At 35.0% G+C, this 18,757-nt stretch overlaps 1 protein-coding gene across 1 annotated transcript in view; it reads right to left on the bottom strand.

The window, feature by feature from the left end:
• Positions 1-6,930: 6,930 nt before the first annotated feature.
• LOC129229412 (TD and POZ domain-containing protein 3-like) overlaps positions 6,931-18,757 on the bottom strand; it is a 33,129-nt gene continuing 21,302 nt past the window's right edge. Inside the window, exon 2 of the mRNA XM_054863716.1 lies at positions 6,931-7,711. Coding sequence (XP_054719691.1) covers positions 7,107-7,711 — 605 coding nt within the window. The 3' untranslated portion in view covers positions 6,931-7,106. The remainder of the gene's footprint in view (positions 7,712-18,757) is intronic.

The following is an 18,757-nucleotide window of genomic DNA, read 5'->3' on the forward strand; positions in this document are numbered from 1 at the left end:
CTTTTGGATGTTTTTCGGAAAAGTAGCAAAAGATTAAGGATTTTTCTTTTTTCCATGATACAGGGTTTGTATAAAAAGTAACCGGACTGAGTTTGTGACGCCCAGGTAAAACGTTTGTAAACCAGTTGTTGGTGCTCTAGTGGTGGTGGGGGATCGAGGGAAGGGCAGCGGACCCGAGTCAGTTGCCTCCAAACTCTTGGGGGGTTAGCACCGTGCGAGAGAGCAGTGCGTGTTTAGTGATCGCGTCGGAGTGAAAATGGTGTGTACCATCAAGCAATGTGTTAACATCAAATTTTGTGTCAAACTCAAGAAAACGCCTACGGAAACTCTTCAAATGATCAATGAGGTTTACGGTGAGGAAGCTTTATGCAGAGCTCAAGTCTTCCAGTGACATAAGAATTTCCGAGAGAGCCGCGATGACGTCCACGACGAACAGCGCGCCAGACGTCCATCAACCAGTCAAATGGACCCAAATGTGCAAAAGGGCTTGATGTGTTGAACACTGACCGTCGACTAAGAATCCGAGCAATTGCAGAAGAGGTCGGGGTGGATAAGATGACCGTTCACGACATTGTTAAGAACGATCTGGTCATGAGAAATATCTATGAAAAGCTGGTGCCAAAACACTTAACGGACGAGCAAAAGGAGCGTCGTGTGCCGGATACGTTACCACCGGACTTCTTTCATTCCCCAAGGTAAGAGAGTACTAAAGAGGACGCGGTTAGGGACTTCGGAAGCTGTACAACTCGCTACGACGAGGGCTGGAAGCTTTACGGGTTGCCGACTTCCAGGGGGCGTTCAGGGACTGGAAAATCCGGTACCAAAGGGTTATGGACTTCCATGGGGACTACTTCGAACATGTCTAGAGAAAAAGTGTAGAAATTTTGCCAATAAATATGTTTTCTAAGCTCAGTCCGGTTATTTTTTATACAAACCCTGTATGTAGCGCTGGAAAGGTGCCATTGGTAGACCTAACTACAAAAAAAAATTTTTTTGAAGTGTGGTGTATAATTCTTCCTTTTTAGATGAGTTTCGAAAAATTAGTAAAAAATTAATATATTTTTCTATTTCGATGATGATCAGCGCGGAAAATGGTATAGTTCCTTCTTTTTTCCGAAATGCATAAAAAATTTTGCAGGTTTTTTTTTTTTTTTTACAACAAGAAATTTTTTTTGGGACTTACGAGTCCGAAACTAAAGTTTTTGGCCGAGAAGTAAGTGAAAAAAATTGTGAAACAAACCCTTGAAGATAGACCCCACCAACTGAGCTGTGAACTTCTGTAGCCTCTTTGAGATAAGTATTCTTTTAATCCTGTTTTTGAAATGTAACTTGATAATGTAATACTTATTTGTGTTTGAATTTGTTTTTTATGCTAACTCAAGTTTCGAAACAACCTATTTTACGTAGTAAGCAAAGCATTGCAGCAAAAAAATTTTGTTTCCTTGAGTTCAAGCAATCTAGCGGGTTGTTTTGTATCATGTTGTAGTACGTCGCTATTTTACTGAAAAGTATTGATGCTATTTTTTATCTTATTTTGAATCACAAAGTTATTGAAATCCATAACATTAGTTATCTAACCTGTCGTTACTTGACTTGCAGGCATTTAAATATTACATTGGACATTCAATCACATTGCTATTAATTTCTGCTTTAGTTTTTCGTTTTTAACTTCATTAAAAATGTTGATTTTATTTCAGGATTAAAACAAATTAAAGCAAGATTAATAAGCATCTGTTAATCAGGCAGCATCAGTAAAACTTTATAACAAATAAGGTTGGAATCTTAAAAGTTTTAAATTAGCTTTAGTTAGAAACTTCTACATATGTTTACTTCATACAGTGATCTCTCGCTTATACGCGGACTCTGTTATGCGCGTTTTTCACTTATGCGCGTTTTTCTCACGGGCCCGGCCAGCGATATAGGAAAACAACGTTAACTCTTGTTCATTTATACGCGAAACCTAAAATGCACCTTTCACTTATGCGCGATAAAATTTTTTCAAGTTTTAGTTAAATTGCCTATTTACGCTTTGCTTATCGGAAGATTTGTACCCTTCTTGATGTCTCTTGGAATGCTTTCACACACCATTATTCCAATGTTCAAAATGTTTCCAAGAACGCGTTTTTTTCGCGCAAGTGTGCGATTGGGGGTGCAGTAAGTCTTGTGATTGACATCGAGAGGAGAGAACGGGTTACATGCGATAAGGTTGACCTTCCCAAAAGTCGTGGTGAAGCGGAAAGCATTGACATAGCCTATCGAGGATCTTTTGTATCCTCACGGACTATGACATTGATCATTCGACAATTTTTAGGTTTTGTGGAATTCGCTTACATACTGTACAGTGTATAAAAAATGACAAAACGTACAACTTCAAATTTTACATTTTTATTAAATTACAATGCATAAATGAAAATTATGTGCGTATTTATTCATTAGTATAAGTAGTGTACTATTAGTATTACTATAACTGTTGATAACTTACTGTATTTAAGCTTATTTTTGGGGTTTTTCATTTATGCGCGAATCTCACTTGTGCGCGAAACTTTCGTTGTCCCCTTTGGTCGCGTATAAGTGAGAGGTCACTGTATATAGTAATTTACCAGTAGTTTTGAAATTTAACTTCTGAACATATTTTTGCTTCGTAGTTGACCAAAAATCAAGAGCTTAAAATTGAAGTTTACCCATGGCAGAACTACCTTTTGTCAAGATGCTTCTTACCAGGGAACCGCACGACTTCAGTAATCATGGAAAAAGTTTAAAATGGTCGCATTCGAAAGAGCATATTTTTACATTTTTTTTAACCCATAAATTGTGTGCCATCGTCTCTTCGTTTTCGAGATATAGGAGCTTCAAGTCTGCCGAAATCTCAAGAAAAGTCGCCAGATTTAAAGACTTGGCAAGAAATTTCAAACACCGCGCGAATTCATCGTCTGAATTTTGCAAGGCATATCATTTCCATTTTGGGTCATCTGCAAAGCGTTTGAAACATGTGATGCATTAATCCCTTACTTGTGCTTGTTAAATTAAAGGAATCACGATCAAACCTATGAAGTGAAAAGTAGTAAGCTTTTTCCAGAGGACCAGAGGAATGACAAATTTACATTGAAATTAAACATAAATTGTATCATTTCATTCGTGATAATAATACATTTCAGAATTTTTCTGTATTTTAAGTGTATTTAACTTAACTTATTTAAGTGTTAATTCTTATTAATGAAATGTATTGTATTTCTTAATAGTCTGGGAGAATTAATATGAATAAGTACAAAAAGCAGACTAAGTTGAGCTTATATACAGATAATAAAATGAATGGTCTTTGATGTTGAAATAAAATAGTCATAGATTATAGTATCTTTTTTTCTTTTTTTTTTTCTATGCAATTACGATTGCTTATTGTTTTCGTTTGACTGTTTTGAGATCCTATCATTTTATTTTCCCGCCAGCACCCTCTGCAGCATCATCGTCGACCGGCCGCTCACGATGCTGCTCCTCTAACGAAAACCGTCTAAAGGTTGCGTCACGCCTACATACACATACACACACACGCATACATGCAGACACCTACACATACACACAACTACCCACACACTCATGCCTGCACACAGACACAAACACATATGCCTACACACATATACACAATCCCCCCCCCCCCCACACAAACACTCATACACACAACTACCCACACACTCATACCTGCACACAGACATAAACACACATACATATACCCCCTATACACACATACCCCCCCCCCCCCAGGGACTGATTTACGACAGGGCATTCGGGGCCCGGGCCCGGGGCACCAAAGGAAAGGGGGCACCAAATTTCTGTCATCATTTTTTTTTCTGAGCAAAAATACAGAGTGCAAAAAGACAGAAAAAAACTCCAAAACAGTTTTATTATGGACAATGTGAAGAAGTCATATTAGACTCTAAGCAAAGTTTCAAGGATTCCTGTTTTTATGTAATCTGTGATAATTTGATTACAAAACTAAAATTCATGATGTCAGCCTATGATGGCATATCAAAGAAATTTTTTTGCTTGTTTGAACGCGACAAGCAAAATACTCGAGAAAATGCAAAAGATCTTCAAAAATCTTACTCCTGTGATTTGGAGGAATCTTTTCCTGATGAATTTATACATATTAGTTTAATCATCGGAAAAGAAAGTTTAATGAACGAAAAGTTTTAAAAAATTCCATAAACTTGGTAAATGGATACTTTTGCCAATGTAGATACAGCCCTGAAATTGTTTTTGACTTTGCCAATCTCCAATTGTAGTGGAGAACGATCATTTTCGCTATTGAAGAGAACTAAGTGTCCTTTGCGTACTCTCATTTCTTATAGTAAATTATCTTCATTAGCTCTATTATCAATAGAAGGAAGTTTGACCGCAAAACTCTGTTATAAGGACATTATAGATGAATTTACTACAAAAAAACAAAAGGAGAAAACAAAGGAACGCAGAAAGCCCATTATGATTTACCTTAACCATCATAGTTTCTCCATCTGCGACTGTAAAAAAATTTCTTTTATGAAAATCAGGAATTTATTTTAGAGTTTTCTTTCTATCAAAATAATATCCAAAAATTACCTTTATATTTTTGTGTGGGGGGCACCATATTTGTCAGTGCCCCGGGGCACCCAAGTGTATAAATCGGTCTCCCCCCACACACACGCCTACAAACACACACACACACTTGTGATTACGAAAAACGTAATTTGAATTCAAGAGGTCAAAATTCATTTTTTTTAAAGTGATAATTAATACATGAAGTTTTATTGTCTGACCACTGTGAGGAAAAATATTTAATTTTTAGTTTAAAACAGAAAACAACGGATAAAAAATGTCAATAACCTACGCTTCAAAATTATCGATATCGAAAATTACATATGGGAGGAATAGAAGGAAATATTATTTTTGTTCTTAAAAACTGTTACACTTGCTTGCAACTTAAGTTGACTATGACGTCACACGACGCGCGGAAGAAAAAACGAGTTAACAGATAAAACGTCACACTCATTAACGAATAAGAGGAAGTCGCCACCTGTCTATCAGCTGCTATTGGCTCGCGCGTTTGATTCAAATGGATAAAACGCTCCGCGCTACTTCGCTGGTAAAATTGAAAATATTTAATGATTGACAGAAATTATGACAAAAAAAGGTTACATATGCGTGGGTTTAACTAACTAATCCGATTTCTAAAGTGAAGAGCGCAATTTCATCCGAATATCGGACAAGGCGCTAGGAACTATTTCCTTCGTTTGGTCTCAGCTCATTTCTCCATTGTCAAGTAAGCTTGCAGTCGAGTATAATATCGTCAACGTTCGTCACAACAACCCCTAACGTCCGAACAAAATCAGCCACTTCAGTTAAAAGTGGGTATAACGTAAATGCACAACACATTGCATGTTTTTATTCATTTTTAAAAATACTGGAATAACTTTTACAAGTTATGTTTCAATCAAACAACAATCACTTATTCATTTCCAGATTATTATAACCACAATACTCGGACATGATACTATATGCTTAGTATAAATCAGGGTTATTGAAAATTAAAGCTAAGGCAGAGGTGCCCAACCCCTCCCCCTCCCAAGGGCAAGGGCGAACCCCCTAAATATCACGGAGATCCCCCCCAAAGCTAGAAACCCCTCCCCAAAATGTGAAAAATACCCCTCACTCCGCCCAGGTGGGCACCCCTGGCTAAAGTACAAATGAGGCAAAAAAAGAAAAGAAAAATTTGCTGATACTTACGGTTTGCTTTCCCACGGCAGAATTATACAAAATGCTTATCATGCTGAAAAGCAACAGAAAACACACCTACACATTAGGGTAGGGTGTATTGAAAAAAAAAAATTTTTTCAAAATTCAATTTGTAAAGTTGGATAAAAATTGGGTCTACCGACCCACATATTACATAAAAAAAATTATTCAAATCTAAAAATATTTAGGTGTCCCGCACGAGACCTTAAGAGAGAGTTTATAATTTTCTTCAAAAAATCAATTTTTTCTAAAAAAGTTTTTTCGAATAAAATTTCGCTAAAATTTTTTCAAGTTGAAAAATGTACACTGTAGAGTCAGAAAAAAAAGTAAAGGGGAAAAAACTATCATAAACACTATATAAGTCTTCAGCATGTATTCTAAACTTCAGGTTTTTTCACAAAAAAAAAAAAGCTTTTACGAGGCCATGTGGCTTGGTTAGAAACAGGGTTCTCAATCCCAAAACAATTGCGTTGAGATAACTGACTCGGAACCACCAACCCCAATTAAATTGCACCGACATAGATACTTGGTTGTTTCTTTCACACAACTCTTTCAGGAAAAAAAATATCGATGTTTTTTGAGGTTTTTTGGTCAATTATTTCTTATAAGAATTAAAATACGTATATACACTTCAAGCATTTTTTTTTTCTCCAATCAATTTGCAACTGCCAATCACGAGAAATGCATAAAACAGATCAAATTCAGCGTGAAGCTTTTAAAGAGAATTTATTGCTTTTTATAATCCTGCTCCCAACGGTCTCCCGCCTTATTCACTTTCGCAAGGGCAGGGGTGGGGACGTTGACCGATTTGCACTTTTAAGAGGGCGGCAACTGTTACAAAAGATGAGAATCATAGATTAAAAATTTTTGAACCATCAAAACAAACGGATTTTTAGAAACAAATTTACTGCATTTTTTCAAGAACCATGTAAATTCAATTTATTATTATTATTATTATTTATTTTTTTTATTTTTTTATTTTTGCATGTGGACAATATAGATGTTCCGATTGGTGCAACAACGTGATGCAATTGAATGATTAGACCTCTGCTTTGTAGTAAATAATAGAAAGAGAAAAGAGTTTATATTGTCTACTTATGTTATCTTTTGGTTTTAACAAAAATTAGCGAGTCTGGATTGACCGGGTTCTTGCATGAAGGCCTTCAATTGGGAAACAACTACAAAATAAAATATGAAACATTTTATTGCTTTTCACTTCATTTAGTACATATTTCAAAACTTTGTCTAAGAATTAAAAATAAAACATTGTAAGAAAGTTACAGGCACATTTATTTTGCTTTTTTTGAGACTTACGGTCTCACTCACACTGTATTAACAAAAAATTATTTAGAAAAAGCCCACTCAAACATTTTTGCACCTAATGAAGGATTTTTGGCAGTAACCTCTTTCCATTTTTCGGTTTTTATAACTTCACTCCCATTTTCGAATAAGAAACATTTTAATTTTTTTATCAATGTTTCATCATTGTGAAGATCAGCAACAGCAGCGATATCACACACATTATTCGTGGAAAAGCCATCTAGTACCACTTCTCGGCAAAAGCTTTTCAATTCTTGCAAGTCATATCTATCAGCTGCTACGAAGAGATCAAGAGCTTCTTCTGCAGATAATTCGCGCACTTTTCCGCAGTACATATAGCGTAGCATGTCCTGGGCTGTTTTCACTTCCATGTTCACGAGATCAACAGTATCCGTCCGATTTTCCTTCGTGTCGTGCTCGAACATAGCTGCAAAAACCTTCGACCGAGCACTGAGCACCACCTTGTGCGCTTGGAACTCGTCTTTAGTTAATTTCAAAGTGACATCAGATAATCGGCTTTTGTTGTACAATTCCTCAAAATCAGAGCACATGGACATACAGCCACGACTGCCGCATTTAGTAAGGAATCCCGTTGTCGAGCCATCAACCGGGCTTTTTTCGTCAATCTCTGAAATAGGAATGAGAAATAAGTCAATGACAAAAATCTATCCAAATAATGCATAAGGGGGCCATTCATTAATTACGTAAGGATGATTTTTTGGCATTTTGACCAACCCCCTCCCCCCATATAAGGGTACATAAGATTTTTCAAACCCCTCCCCCCTTTTCTTACGTAAGATTTCGTTTCGTTGTTCAAAACAATAAAATAACGAATCATATCACTGGAATCGTTATTAAATTCACTATTATCACAGGGGTGCCCACCTAAAGGCTGTCATGGCGCAGATTGCGCCATTGAAATTTTTAGGAAAGGTTGTTTTGAGGGGTATTTTTCTCATTTTGGGGGGAGATCTTGCTTTTTGGGGGGTCTCCGTGATATTGAGGGGGTGTACCCTTGCCCTTATGGAGGTTGGCATCCTTGATTATTAAATTAAACCTTTTTTGTCTTTAAGAATTGCTAAAAAGTTGAAAACTATTTTTTTTTCTTTTTTATGCGATATTAATTTAAAACAAAACATGCCATACACAGCTCGATTTTTTTTATATTATATTTTAAACTGTTCATTCTTTGTATAACAAAAAAAAACAGCTCCTCCTAATACATTTTTTACCTTCTAGACGCAAATGAAATAGAACACTGCCAAACCACATGACCGCGCAATTTCAACTTGAAAAATATTACATAAGAAAGGGTTTGTTCCCCCACCCCACCGCAAAGTAAGGGTATGTAGAGATTTTTCCTACCCCCCTCCCCCGAATGGCGCATAATCTAATCATACTTCTTACTGATTTGTATCCTGTTTTAAAGAAAGAAAATAGGCTGGAACCTTTGGATCATACCACATCAAATTACCCAAAATTAATAGTTGGTCGTGCCGTCATGTATCAGGATTTTGTCCATTATTATTATTATTATTATTTTCCGAATCGAATAGGTATCTATGAGCGGAGTTCAAATCATTTTCTTTTTAATAAAAACCAAGCTTTGGAGAATTTTTTTTCTAAAAATTCGATTTTTGACCACTTTTCTGGCATAAAAGTTTAAAAAATCTCCTTAATTTCTGTGTTTTTCAACCAAGCTGATTTAGGTATAAATTTCAAGCTGATACTTTTGTCTTTCAGAATAAATAGTCATTGCAGTACCGGTATACCAAATACCGGTATTTCGAGCAATTTTGCAATTTCAAAATATAGGTATATGCAGAGGAAAAAAACCGGTATTTCCGATATTAGCTGAAAATAATAAATAGTTTAAACTAAAGAATTTTCAATTTAAATAATAAAATATCACTTATATTTTTAAAAAATGTACATTTCTTTTTCCATGATTCATAATCAAAATCAATCTAGTGATGTACAAATTTGGCTTCAAAATCACGAACTAATAGAATATCATGAAACAAAAATAGCGGAAAGATTTCAAAATGGTGCTCGATGGTGAGATGAATTGCATTTTTGTGCATCATGTTTTTATTTTTTATTTCCCTGATACTTTCCCTTTTTTAAAAGTTAACCACTTTCCCTTTTGCAAAAGTTAATTTTCAGGGCAGTTTCGAGTGTATTTGTTCTACGAATAATTTATTCCAACAATCAATTGCAGAAAAACTTTATGATGTTTTCTTTATTTGTCTTAACTCTACTGAATTTTGGCAAAAAAACTTTGTCTTGTAAATAAAACAAATGGTAATTGTTGTCACCGGTATTGGTTTGTTGTCATGTCTCGCTTTATACTTTAGCCCGGTTAATTTAGACATAAAAATAGTGATCAAATAACAAAAATTCCGGGAAAGCTAAATTTTCGTAGAGACCTTGGGTTTAGCATTACAAATAAAATGCCAAAAGTCCCCATCGATCCCATGTGCGCTAAAAAAGTTATTTGGGGTCAAAGGTCAAGATTTTAGGTTTTTTTGGATTTTTCTCAAAAACGGTAAGTTTTATCGAAAAGTACCTCCGACCAAAGTTGTAGATCTCAAAATTCTCTATAAAAATGGTCCTCATGATTTTTTTCCAAGACCAAACCATTTCCCAGATATTGCGTACTCTCAAAAGACAGCCAGTCATTTACAGAATCCCCTCTACTCGCATGGCCTTGAACAACATCTGGCTATTCTAGTCCGTGTGGCGTCGTTCACATACCCAGGGATGCCCAACCCACTAAGGGCATGGGAGCACCCCTCAATATCGCGGAGCCCCCCCCCCCCCTTCAAAAGAAACAGCCCCCTCCAAAAACTGAGAAAAATACCCCTCAAAACAGCCCCCCTTTAAATGTTTTTTGAGCTCTCAAACTGTAACCACATTTCATACAATAAAACATAGTTTGACTGGTGAGTCGCATTATTATCTTGACTCCTGACAATGTTTGGTCTTAGTGATATAGCCCAGAAATCTTACCCATTGTGGGTAAGATTTCTGGATTCTAATATGACTCTGAGCAATCTATCTCTCTTGGTAAGACAACAAACCGTGGTTGACGCTTCTTCATCTAATTTTGCGCATCATCTCACTGCTTTAGTATAACGTGAGATATTGGAAATCCTATAATTCAGTAGTTATGCCCTCAAGCACCATTTCTTTTAAAGTTTTATCTGAAATTCCTTTTTTAAGAAGATGATCCGAGTTTTTCCACTTCTGCTTATCAAAGAACTCAAGTTGAAATCTGGAATTGTAAATTTTCGCTGTACAATCGAATTCTTCAAACTTGCCATCGTACTATTTTTCGATCATCAGCTCTCGTTCTGCAAATTGGTTACTTTGAGAATCTAAAAAATATAACACTAGGCATTGCGGATGACCATCATCAGAGAACTTGTTTTGAGACGGATTACGACGACCAGTTCGAAGATGGACAATGAACATTTATAATTTCAGATTTCGATTTTGAAGCTGAGAGACTACTATGGAGCTCATCGATAAGCAGAACTGGTAAAACTCGGCAGCTCAATCTTTCAAAAAGGGGGTTTCCGATAAAACTTTGAAAGAAATTGCTTGACGGTGTACCTACTGAGTAGTATGGTTTTCAAAACCTCACGTGTCATACTAAAGCAGGGAGACGATAGGTAAAATAAGAGAAAGAAGTGTCAAGTACAGTTTGTTGTCTAACCAAAAGGGATGAATTTATTCGAGTCCAATTAGAATCTAGAAATATTAAGCCACAATACCACCAAGCCACAATTTCAATCAAGAATGAAAATTATGAGAAGTGTTATAGTTTAACTCGCACGCCAAACTTATGTTTTATTGTAATCAATGTGGTTACAGTTTGAGGGCTCAAAACCCATTAAAATTTCTTAACGTCTTTTGTTTCAAAGGGTGACTTATGTGGGCTGTTGCAAGCCATATTTTTTTTAAATTTTTATACTTAACCTTTGTTCTCTATCATAGGTAAATTTGACATTTTGAGCCAAAGTTATGGGCTAAGTGGAGAATTAACATTTTTTTTTACTATATAAGAAATGCTTTTATTACTTATTTTTTCCATATCTATGTAAGAATTAATTAATATGAAAGCAAACTTTTACAAATCATAACTTCTAATATTTTTTCTCTAAGTACGGAGCATCACGCACTGTAAAAAAAATTCGGAAACGTTTCTGAGTATATCGTGCAGCTGCGGTTCATGAAATTTTCAAAAACGTTTCTGAGTATTTCGGAATTCTCTTTCTGTAATGTCCGGAAACGTGTCTGAGTATTTCGGAATCCTCTTTCTGTAATGTCCAGAAACGTGTCTGAGTATTTCGGAATCCTCTTTCTATAATTTCCAGAAATGTTTCTGAGTATTTTGGAATCCTCTTTCTGTAATTTTCAGAAACGTTTCTGAGTATTTCGGAATCCTCTTTCCGTAATTTCCAGAAATGTTTCTGAGTATTCTGTGCAGCTGTGGTTCATGAAAGTTTCGAAAACGTTTCCGAGTATTTCGGAATTCTCCAAACAATTTTCAAAAACGTTTCTGAGAATTTCGGAATCCTTTTTCCGTGATTTTTTCTAAAAAATAATTCTTTTTTAATAGTATTGCATGCCATATCAGTTTCAATTCTTTCATATCTAAGAGCAATGAAACAAGCAATTTTAGAATCATTCGTGAATTTTTTTTTTTCTGAATTTCTAATGACAAATAGCATGGTTAACAGCATAACATATGCACAGTAATAAATTTTTGAAAAATTATGAAATAATATAGTAGTTTCATTCATAATCAGAAAATCGTCGGGGGAGGGAAGGGGAGTACTTTCTCAGAAGTGGGATTGTTTGTTAAACAATATTAAACTTCAGTTTTTCTCTCAATATTTTCAAGACAAAATTATCAACATATTGTATTTTTAATGCAGAACTTAAAAACATATCTTGTATCAAACTTGATAGCTTTTATTTTCGGATAAAATTTGACAGAACTTACCTACACTTTCCGTTCCGAAATTCGTTCACGTCAAGTCAATTTCTTTGACGAACAAAGTGTACCGAAAAGTACCAACAGAGAAATTGATGAATTTAAATATGACACCAAAGTCCCCCTGCTGGAACCATTCGGGTTTATTCCTCTGTTCTTGCCCTTTTCCAGTTTATCACAAATATAGATACTTAATCAAAATAGGTTACTGATTTAGAGTGTGCGCAAAATGCATTATATATTGTATTTATTAAAACATTGAACTCTATTACATGCTTATTCCATTTCATATATACGAGAGTTCCCTCCCCCCCCCACACCATAAGAGTGATGGTGCACCCATAAAATGATATAAAGCGCCCCCCACCTTTAAAAAAGCAACCTCTTGAAAATGTCAATGGCACAGTCTGCGTGGTGAACGCCCCTCGTCTTCTCACCATATGTGCATTGCATATTAATAACATAGTATTTAAAAACTGATCTCTTTTAAAACGATGACATGAAATAATATTACTTTCAGCATGTAAATGCAGCTGTTCCATTTTTGCCACTGACTCATTCCTCCTGACTGTCCTACATTAAACTAGTATATCCACGAAGGAAATGTTATTTTCGGAACTAATGTCAAGGAATTTTTTAATTGTTAACCACATTTAACAAAATGAATAAGCAGATGAATTAATTTCATAACTATGTTCTTACTAATAGATAACATGGTCATTTTCTAATGGTATAAATATTTTTAAATGAATGAATAAATTATAATAAAAAAAGATAAATTATACCGGCACATTTTTTGTGAAGCATATTACAATACTAGAAAATATTTGCATTACCATATTTCTAATGAATTAAACAATTGATTTTTTTTCTTTTTGAACCAAAATGTATGTACATCCAAGTATTTCGAAATAACTTTTCTGTGATTGCTTCTCAAATATAAATCTTACTTCTTTTGCGTAATTAATCAGTTTCAGTTGGTTACAACAAATATTACACCGCGCACATAGGTATGTAGGATAACTTTAAATGAATTCGGTAAACCCAAAAACAGTTACAATTGGAGCCTCATCAAATGCAAATCAACAAAAATATAAATGTATATAACAACATGTTTTAAAATATTCATTAATACTTACAAGTGAACATGAGCGGAAGAGAATCTAAGTACCTCCATTACAACTGAATAAGTAATCCAAAGGGTTTCGTTTCATTAAGTATAAACACGGGTGTTAAAACTATTCACGCTTGAACACACAATATATATCTAATTATGGTCGCATTGAAAATTGTAAAGAAGCAAATGGTTATTAACTAACTTAATAGCTGCGTACATCGTCTAAAAAATCAAGGGCAGTCCAAAATGCAAAGGCGTAAAATTAGTTTCGACGCATTTTACTACTCTCTAGACATGAAATACCAAGCAATCCAATGCTACACAGTTGCTGACTGCAGCAACCATAGATAAGAAAAAAAGAAGTTCTCGTTATTTCCGACTCATTGGCGCCTGTGTTGGAAGGATGAAATAGGTTTCGAAGCGTTGCGTCATCACTTCCGCTTCTAGATATCTTGAAATAACAAAAAGCTTTCTGAATATTGAGGAGTTCGCTATTGGATGAAGGATTCCTACTATTTCGGAAACGTTTCCGATATATCCAGAAACGTTTCCGAAATTTGTTACAGTGCGATGTTATTCAATTCTGACCCTATATTGGTTAAATTCAAGATTTAACACATGTGTGGAACTTTAAAATACAGTTTATTATTAAAATGATCTTATGCAATGTGTAATCTACCCAAAAAGTCTGCTCTTAAGAGCGATAACGTCAAATTTCGATATTTGATGAAATTATTGTAACTTTTTCCAGTTTTTAAGTATTTATGGTCAACTTCAAGGCGCGAGCGACACCTCAAGATATTTTTGCTGTAAAAATCCTTTTGCATAACCAAATATCTCTATAAAAGGCAACTTTTCCGGGCTATTACTTAGTGTTTATCAGATTTTGATTTTCTTCAATCCACCCTAATGAACATGGCCAGTACTTCAAAAGTAAGTCTACCTCGTACTAGAGCGGGATTTAGTGAATCTGAATTCAGCTTTTGTTGTAAAAAACACTGCTTATTTTGTGGCGAGAAAGCGGATGTAGAGGCTGAGAAGAACAAAACGCAGAATTATCGCAGTAAAATTCATAAATTTTCTACACTTGCATTCAAAGAATCCCTTTTACAATTAGCTAAAAATCGTTCTGAGGTGTGTCAAAAGCTGCCCTTGCACGTTTTAATTTTGAGTATGATTTAGTCAATGCTTTATGAATTTTTCTGCGATAATTCTGCGCTTTCTTCTTCTCAGCCTCCTCATCCACTTCACAGCCACAAAATAAGCAGTGTTTTTAAAAACAAAAGCTGGATTCAAATTCACTTAATCGCGCTACAGTACGAGGAGGACTTACTTTTGAAGTACTGGCCTGTTCATCCTCACGTTGCTGCAGAGATTGAACTTTTCCGGGTGTATGATTTTCTGCAATCGACGCGACTTGTAACGGATTTTTGACTTCTTAAATAATCAGCATTCTTATAACTTCACCCGACACTTGCATCGATTAAAGTTGGCATTCCACGACTGCGCAGCACAACAGTTTCACCTTCAGTCCAAAGTTTATTGCAAATAAAGCAAAATTGTGACATTTTTCTTAAATATTGATCAGCACAAACAACAGTAGACGCTTGTAATAAATACGTTTATTCACTCAAACTGCACGTTTAACTCAAAAAGAAGCAGGTACATCAGGGGTGCCCACCTAGGAGGGGTCATGGCCCAGATTGCGACATCAAAAATTTTAGGGAGATTGTTTTGAGGGGTATTTTTTCATTTGGGGGGGAGGCTTGCTTTTGGGGGGATCTCTACGATGATGAGGGGGGTGTACCTTTGCCCTTAGTGGGTTGGGCACTCCTGGGTATGTGAACGACATCACACGGACTAGAATAGCCAGATGTTATTCAAGGACATGCGAGTAGAGGGGATTCTGTAAATGACTGGCTGTCTTTTGAGAGTAGGCAATATCTGGAAAATGGTTTGGTCTTGGAGAAAAAAATCATGAGGACCATTTTTATAGAGAATTTTGAGATCTACAACTTTGGTCTGAGGTACTTTTCAATAAAACTTACCGTTTTTGAGAAAAATCGAAAAAACCTAAAATTTTGACCTTTGACCACAAATAACTTTTTTAGCGCACATGAGATCGACGGGGACTTTTGGCATTTTATTTGTAATGCTAAACCCTAGGTCTCTACAAAAATTTAGCTTTCCCGGAATTTTTGTTATTTCCATTGTCTAAATTGACCGGACTACTTGGCAAGATAATATTAAGAAATTATATAGTGTCTTGAACATTTGCATAGAGGTTAAGCATAACCATTTGAAACATATTTCCTGGTATTTGCATAACTGTAATTGTAAATAATTTCGAAAAGAACGCGAAAACGAATAAGAGAAACTAACAAGATTAAATTTAGTGAAGTTTATTGTAAATTTCAAACAAAAAAAACTAACAATAAAAATCAAGCACAAACCTCTTCTGCTCAAGAGAAAATGATCGTAATAATGGAAAAGTACCGTCTCTCGAAAAAAAATTTCAATTAGCTATAAATCTGAAGAAAAAAAATAATACATACAATACACACACAAAACACACACACAAAAGGATTTTTTTTTCAAAAATAACACGCCAAGAGACCGAATTATTTGAAGATGAAAGACTTCTAGACAATCAGAGGTTGGTGTATCACGCATTGTTAACAATATCACCAACCTGCGTGAAATAAGAAAGAGTACTTTTGAGTGTTGGAAAGTTGAACACTAAATGAGTTGTAGGCTCAGAGACAATTCAATATATGCATCGTGTTTTTACTATTATTGATTTTTTATTATGACATTTGTTCCTTCATTTTACAATTGCTCGCGATACGTTTTCACAAATAATGTAACTTTTGTACAAAATTATAAAATGTGGCGACAAAACATATGTTTTCAAAAATTTTTTGAAAAATTTCAAATACCGGTATTTCTGTATCACGTTTTAAAAATACCGAATACCGGTATTGAATTTTTGGTCCGGTATTGCAATTCCTAAGTATAAACAACCAAACAACCAAAAGTACCCTGTGAATAGTACAATACTGCCATTCCTCACCTCACCTTAAGTCATTTTTACTTCCTTTTACGAAAAAGGAAGTATTGTATTCGCGAAAAAAATTTCACTCAAAATTCGGCCTTATATTCCATTTTGCTCACCCCCGAATTAATGTAAATTTTTTTTTTCAACCCGACCACACGCGGATAAGTGCCTAAGAACGTATAAACATTCGAAATATCCATTTTGACATTCTCCGAGTTAATTACAACGACTTTTCTCGTGACGTCCATATGTACGTATGTATGTATGTGCGTATGCATGTCGCATAACTCAAGAACGGTATGTCCTAGAAAGTTGAAATTTGGTACGTAGGTACCAAATTAGGGTCCTCCTCCTAGACTCCTAGTAGGGTCCAGTTGTGCACCTCCCCTTTTGGTTGCTTTCGGGTGTTTTTAAGGGGTTCTTTTGCCCCTTTTTGGGGGGACATCATTGTTAATTTCGATGTATACTCAAGTGGTGTTATAATTTGGCGGACACTTGGCGATATATCGCCAGTCTTTTAGTCACCAAGTTTGTCGCCAACTTGGCGACAAATTTGGCGATTTTTTTTTATTTATTTTTTTTTTAATTTTTTTTCAAAATCTAGTTTTAATTTGGCCACTGGTGGTGATATTTAGAGAGTAAACTATTGTATTACATTAAAATTGCAATAATGGGAAAATGACATTAAAGTAGGAGTAAAAGAAAGTTGTGATGCTCACATCAGCTCATTTATGTTTTTCATTTGGGAGATGAAATAAGTTATATCTCCGGAATATCAACTAACATCAGCATCTTTTTTTTTTCTCTCGTTTAAACAAACTATGCTCTTGTCATGCTCAAAAAATTAGAGTGTTGATTTTTTTATTATATAATACTAGGGAGCTCCGCACCCTGCTCGCTAACGCTCATCAACCCCCAAGATTGCTTCGAAAATCTTATTTAATTCGCAAAGATTTAAATCGTCAATTAAAAAGAAACAGATTAAAAACGCATTATGAGTCCCCTTTGGAACGAAAAGAACCCCTTTCCCGGGTTTCAAAATAACTTGTATCAACTTGCAGAGCCGTAAGGGCTAAGGGGGCTCCTGAGCACTGCAAAACTGCAGTTTTGTACGTTTGAAAAGTCGCTTTCATATTCGTGGTCTCTAGTAATACATTTTGCTCTTTAGCTCGGGACTTGAACTGAGTTGAGCCAAGGATCCGTTTGAATCGAAACCCTTAAAATTTGTGAATAAGAAAAAAGAAACAAACGAATCTAAAGAACGTAACTATGGCAACCCATATAAAACATGAATAATTTGAATGGAGGTGAGATCTTTCGAACTTGAATAAAACGGCTCGTAACTTTTTGTGCTTTGGAACTAGAAGTTTAGTTTTTCGACCATAGGTCGAGTTAGATCAGGAGTAAAAAAAGCCACTCGTTTCAGTGGTGTCAAAAGGAAAACTGTTGGACAATTCCTTCACTTCTTACTGATAGATTTAATGAAGAAAGTAGTGCCTAAATTTTCAGCTTCCGCCGTAATTAAGTTAAGGCATTGAAACAACGCAGAAAATTCTGCGTTTTCCAACTATATATAATATTGATATATGCAAGGAATTTTCATCCCTTTAATATGCAATTTACGCGAAATTTGGGCTCAAAATCTTAATTGCAAAAAAAACTAATTAGAAATTTCAAAAACTCCAGGTGCAAACCACCGAGCCTCGAAGTAATTTTGCAAAAAAATTCAAGGCTGTAGTTGCTATAGTTTTTTCTGGGCGCAGTTCCGCAAGACTTTCGTTCACCTTACTTTTTCTTCATTATAAAGAGAAAGAGAAAAAATAAAAGTTTGTTTTGCAGAAAATTTTCTTCCAGTGCAAATTTTCTGTCACTTTAAAGCCCTTTTAAGCTTAAAAAAGGCCAAAAACGTTGCAGAACAATTAATACTGGATTGGCAAAGAATAAAAATTGATGAGTTCCAATCGTAAAAAATGTTTTCACTTTGGAAAATGATTGTGCAAAAACTTCCGTTTCCGACTTGACAAAAAAAAAAAAAAACCTTTTGATTGAAAATGTACTAAATACAGAATAATAATAAGAATATTTTTTTCGAAAAAACCTTTCTGATTAATTTACACTATTTTAGACATCAAGGGACAATATTAAAAAAATGCACTGAAACAATATTGAAAACGTAAACTTGCCTGAATTACAATAAAATTTCACTCGTTCCCAACTCTAGATGAGGATTACTGTCAGGTGTTACGTAATTCAAACAAGTTCACGTTATGAAAACTTTTCAGTATTCTTCCCTTTTTTCTTTTTTTGCTTTTAATATCATAAAAAATGCAAATAAGGTCATTAGAAAGCTTTTTAAATCCTTTATATTACCATTTGCTATTACTTAGCCCATTTTCAATTAAAATGGTTTTTTCCCGCCAAGTTGAAAACGGGGTAATGCGGTTTTTTCCCTAAGTGAACGAATTTATAGCGGTTTACGATTGATACAAATCAA

The sequence above is a fragment of the Uloborus diversus genome, chromosome 9, assembly GCF_026930045.1.
Source record: "Uloborus diversus isolate 005 chromosome 9, Udiv.v.3.1, whole genome shotgun sequence".
NCBI classification, from domain to species: domain Eukaryota; kingdom Metazoa; phylum Arthropoda; class Arachnida; order Araneae; family Uloboridae; genus Uloborus; species Uloborus diversus.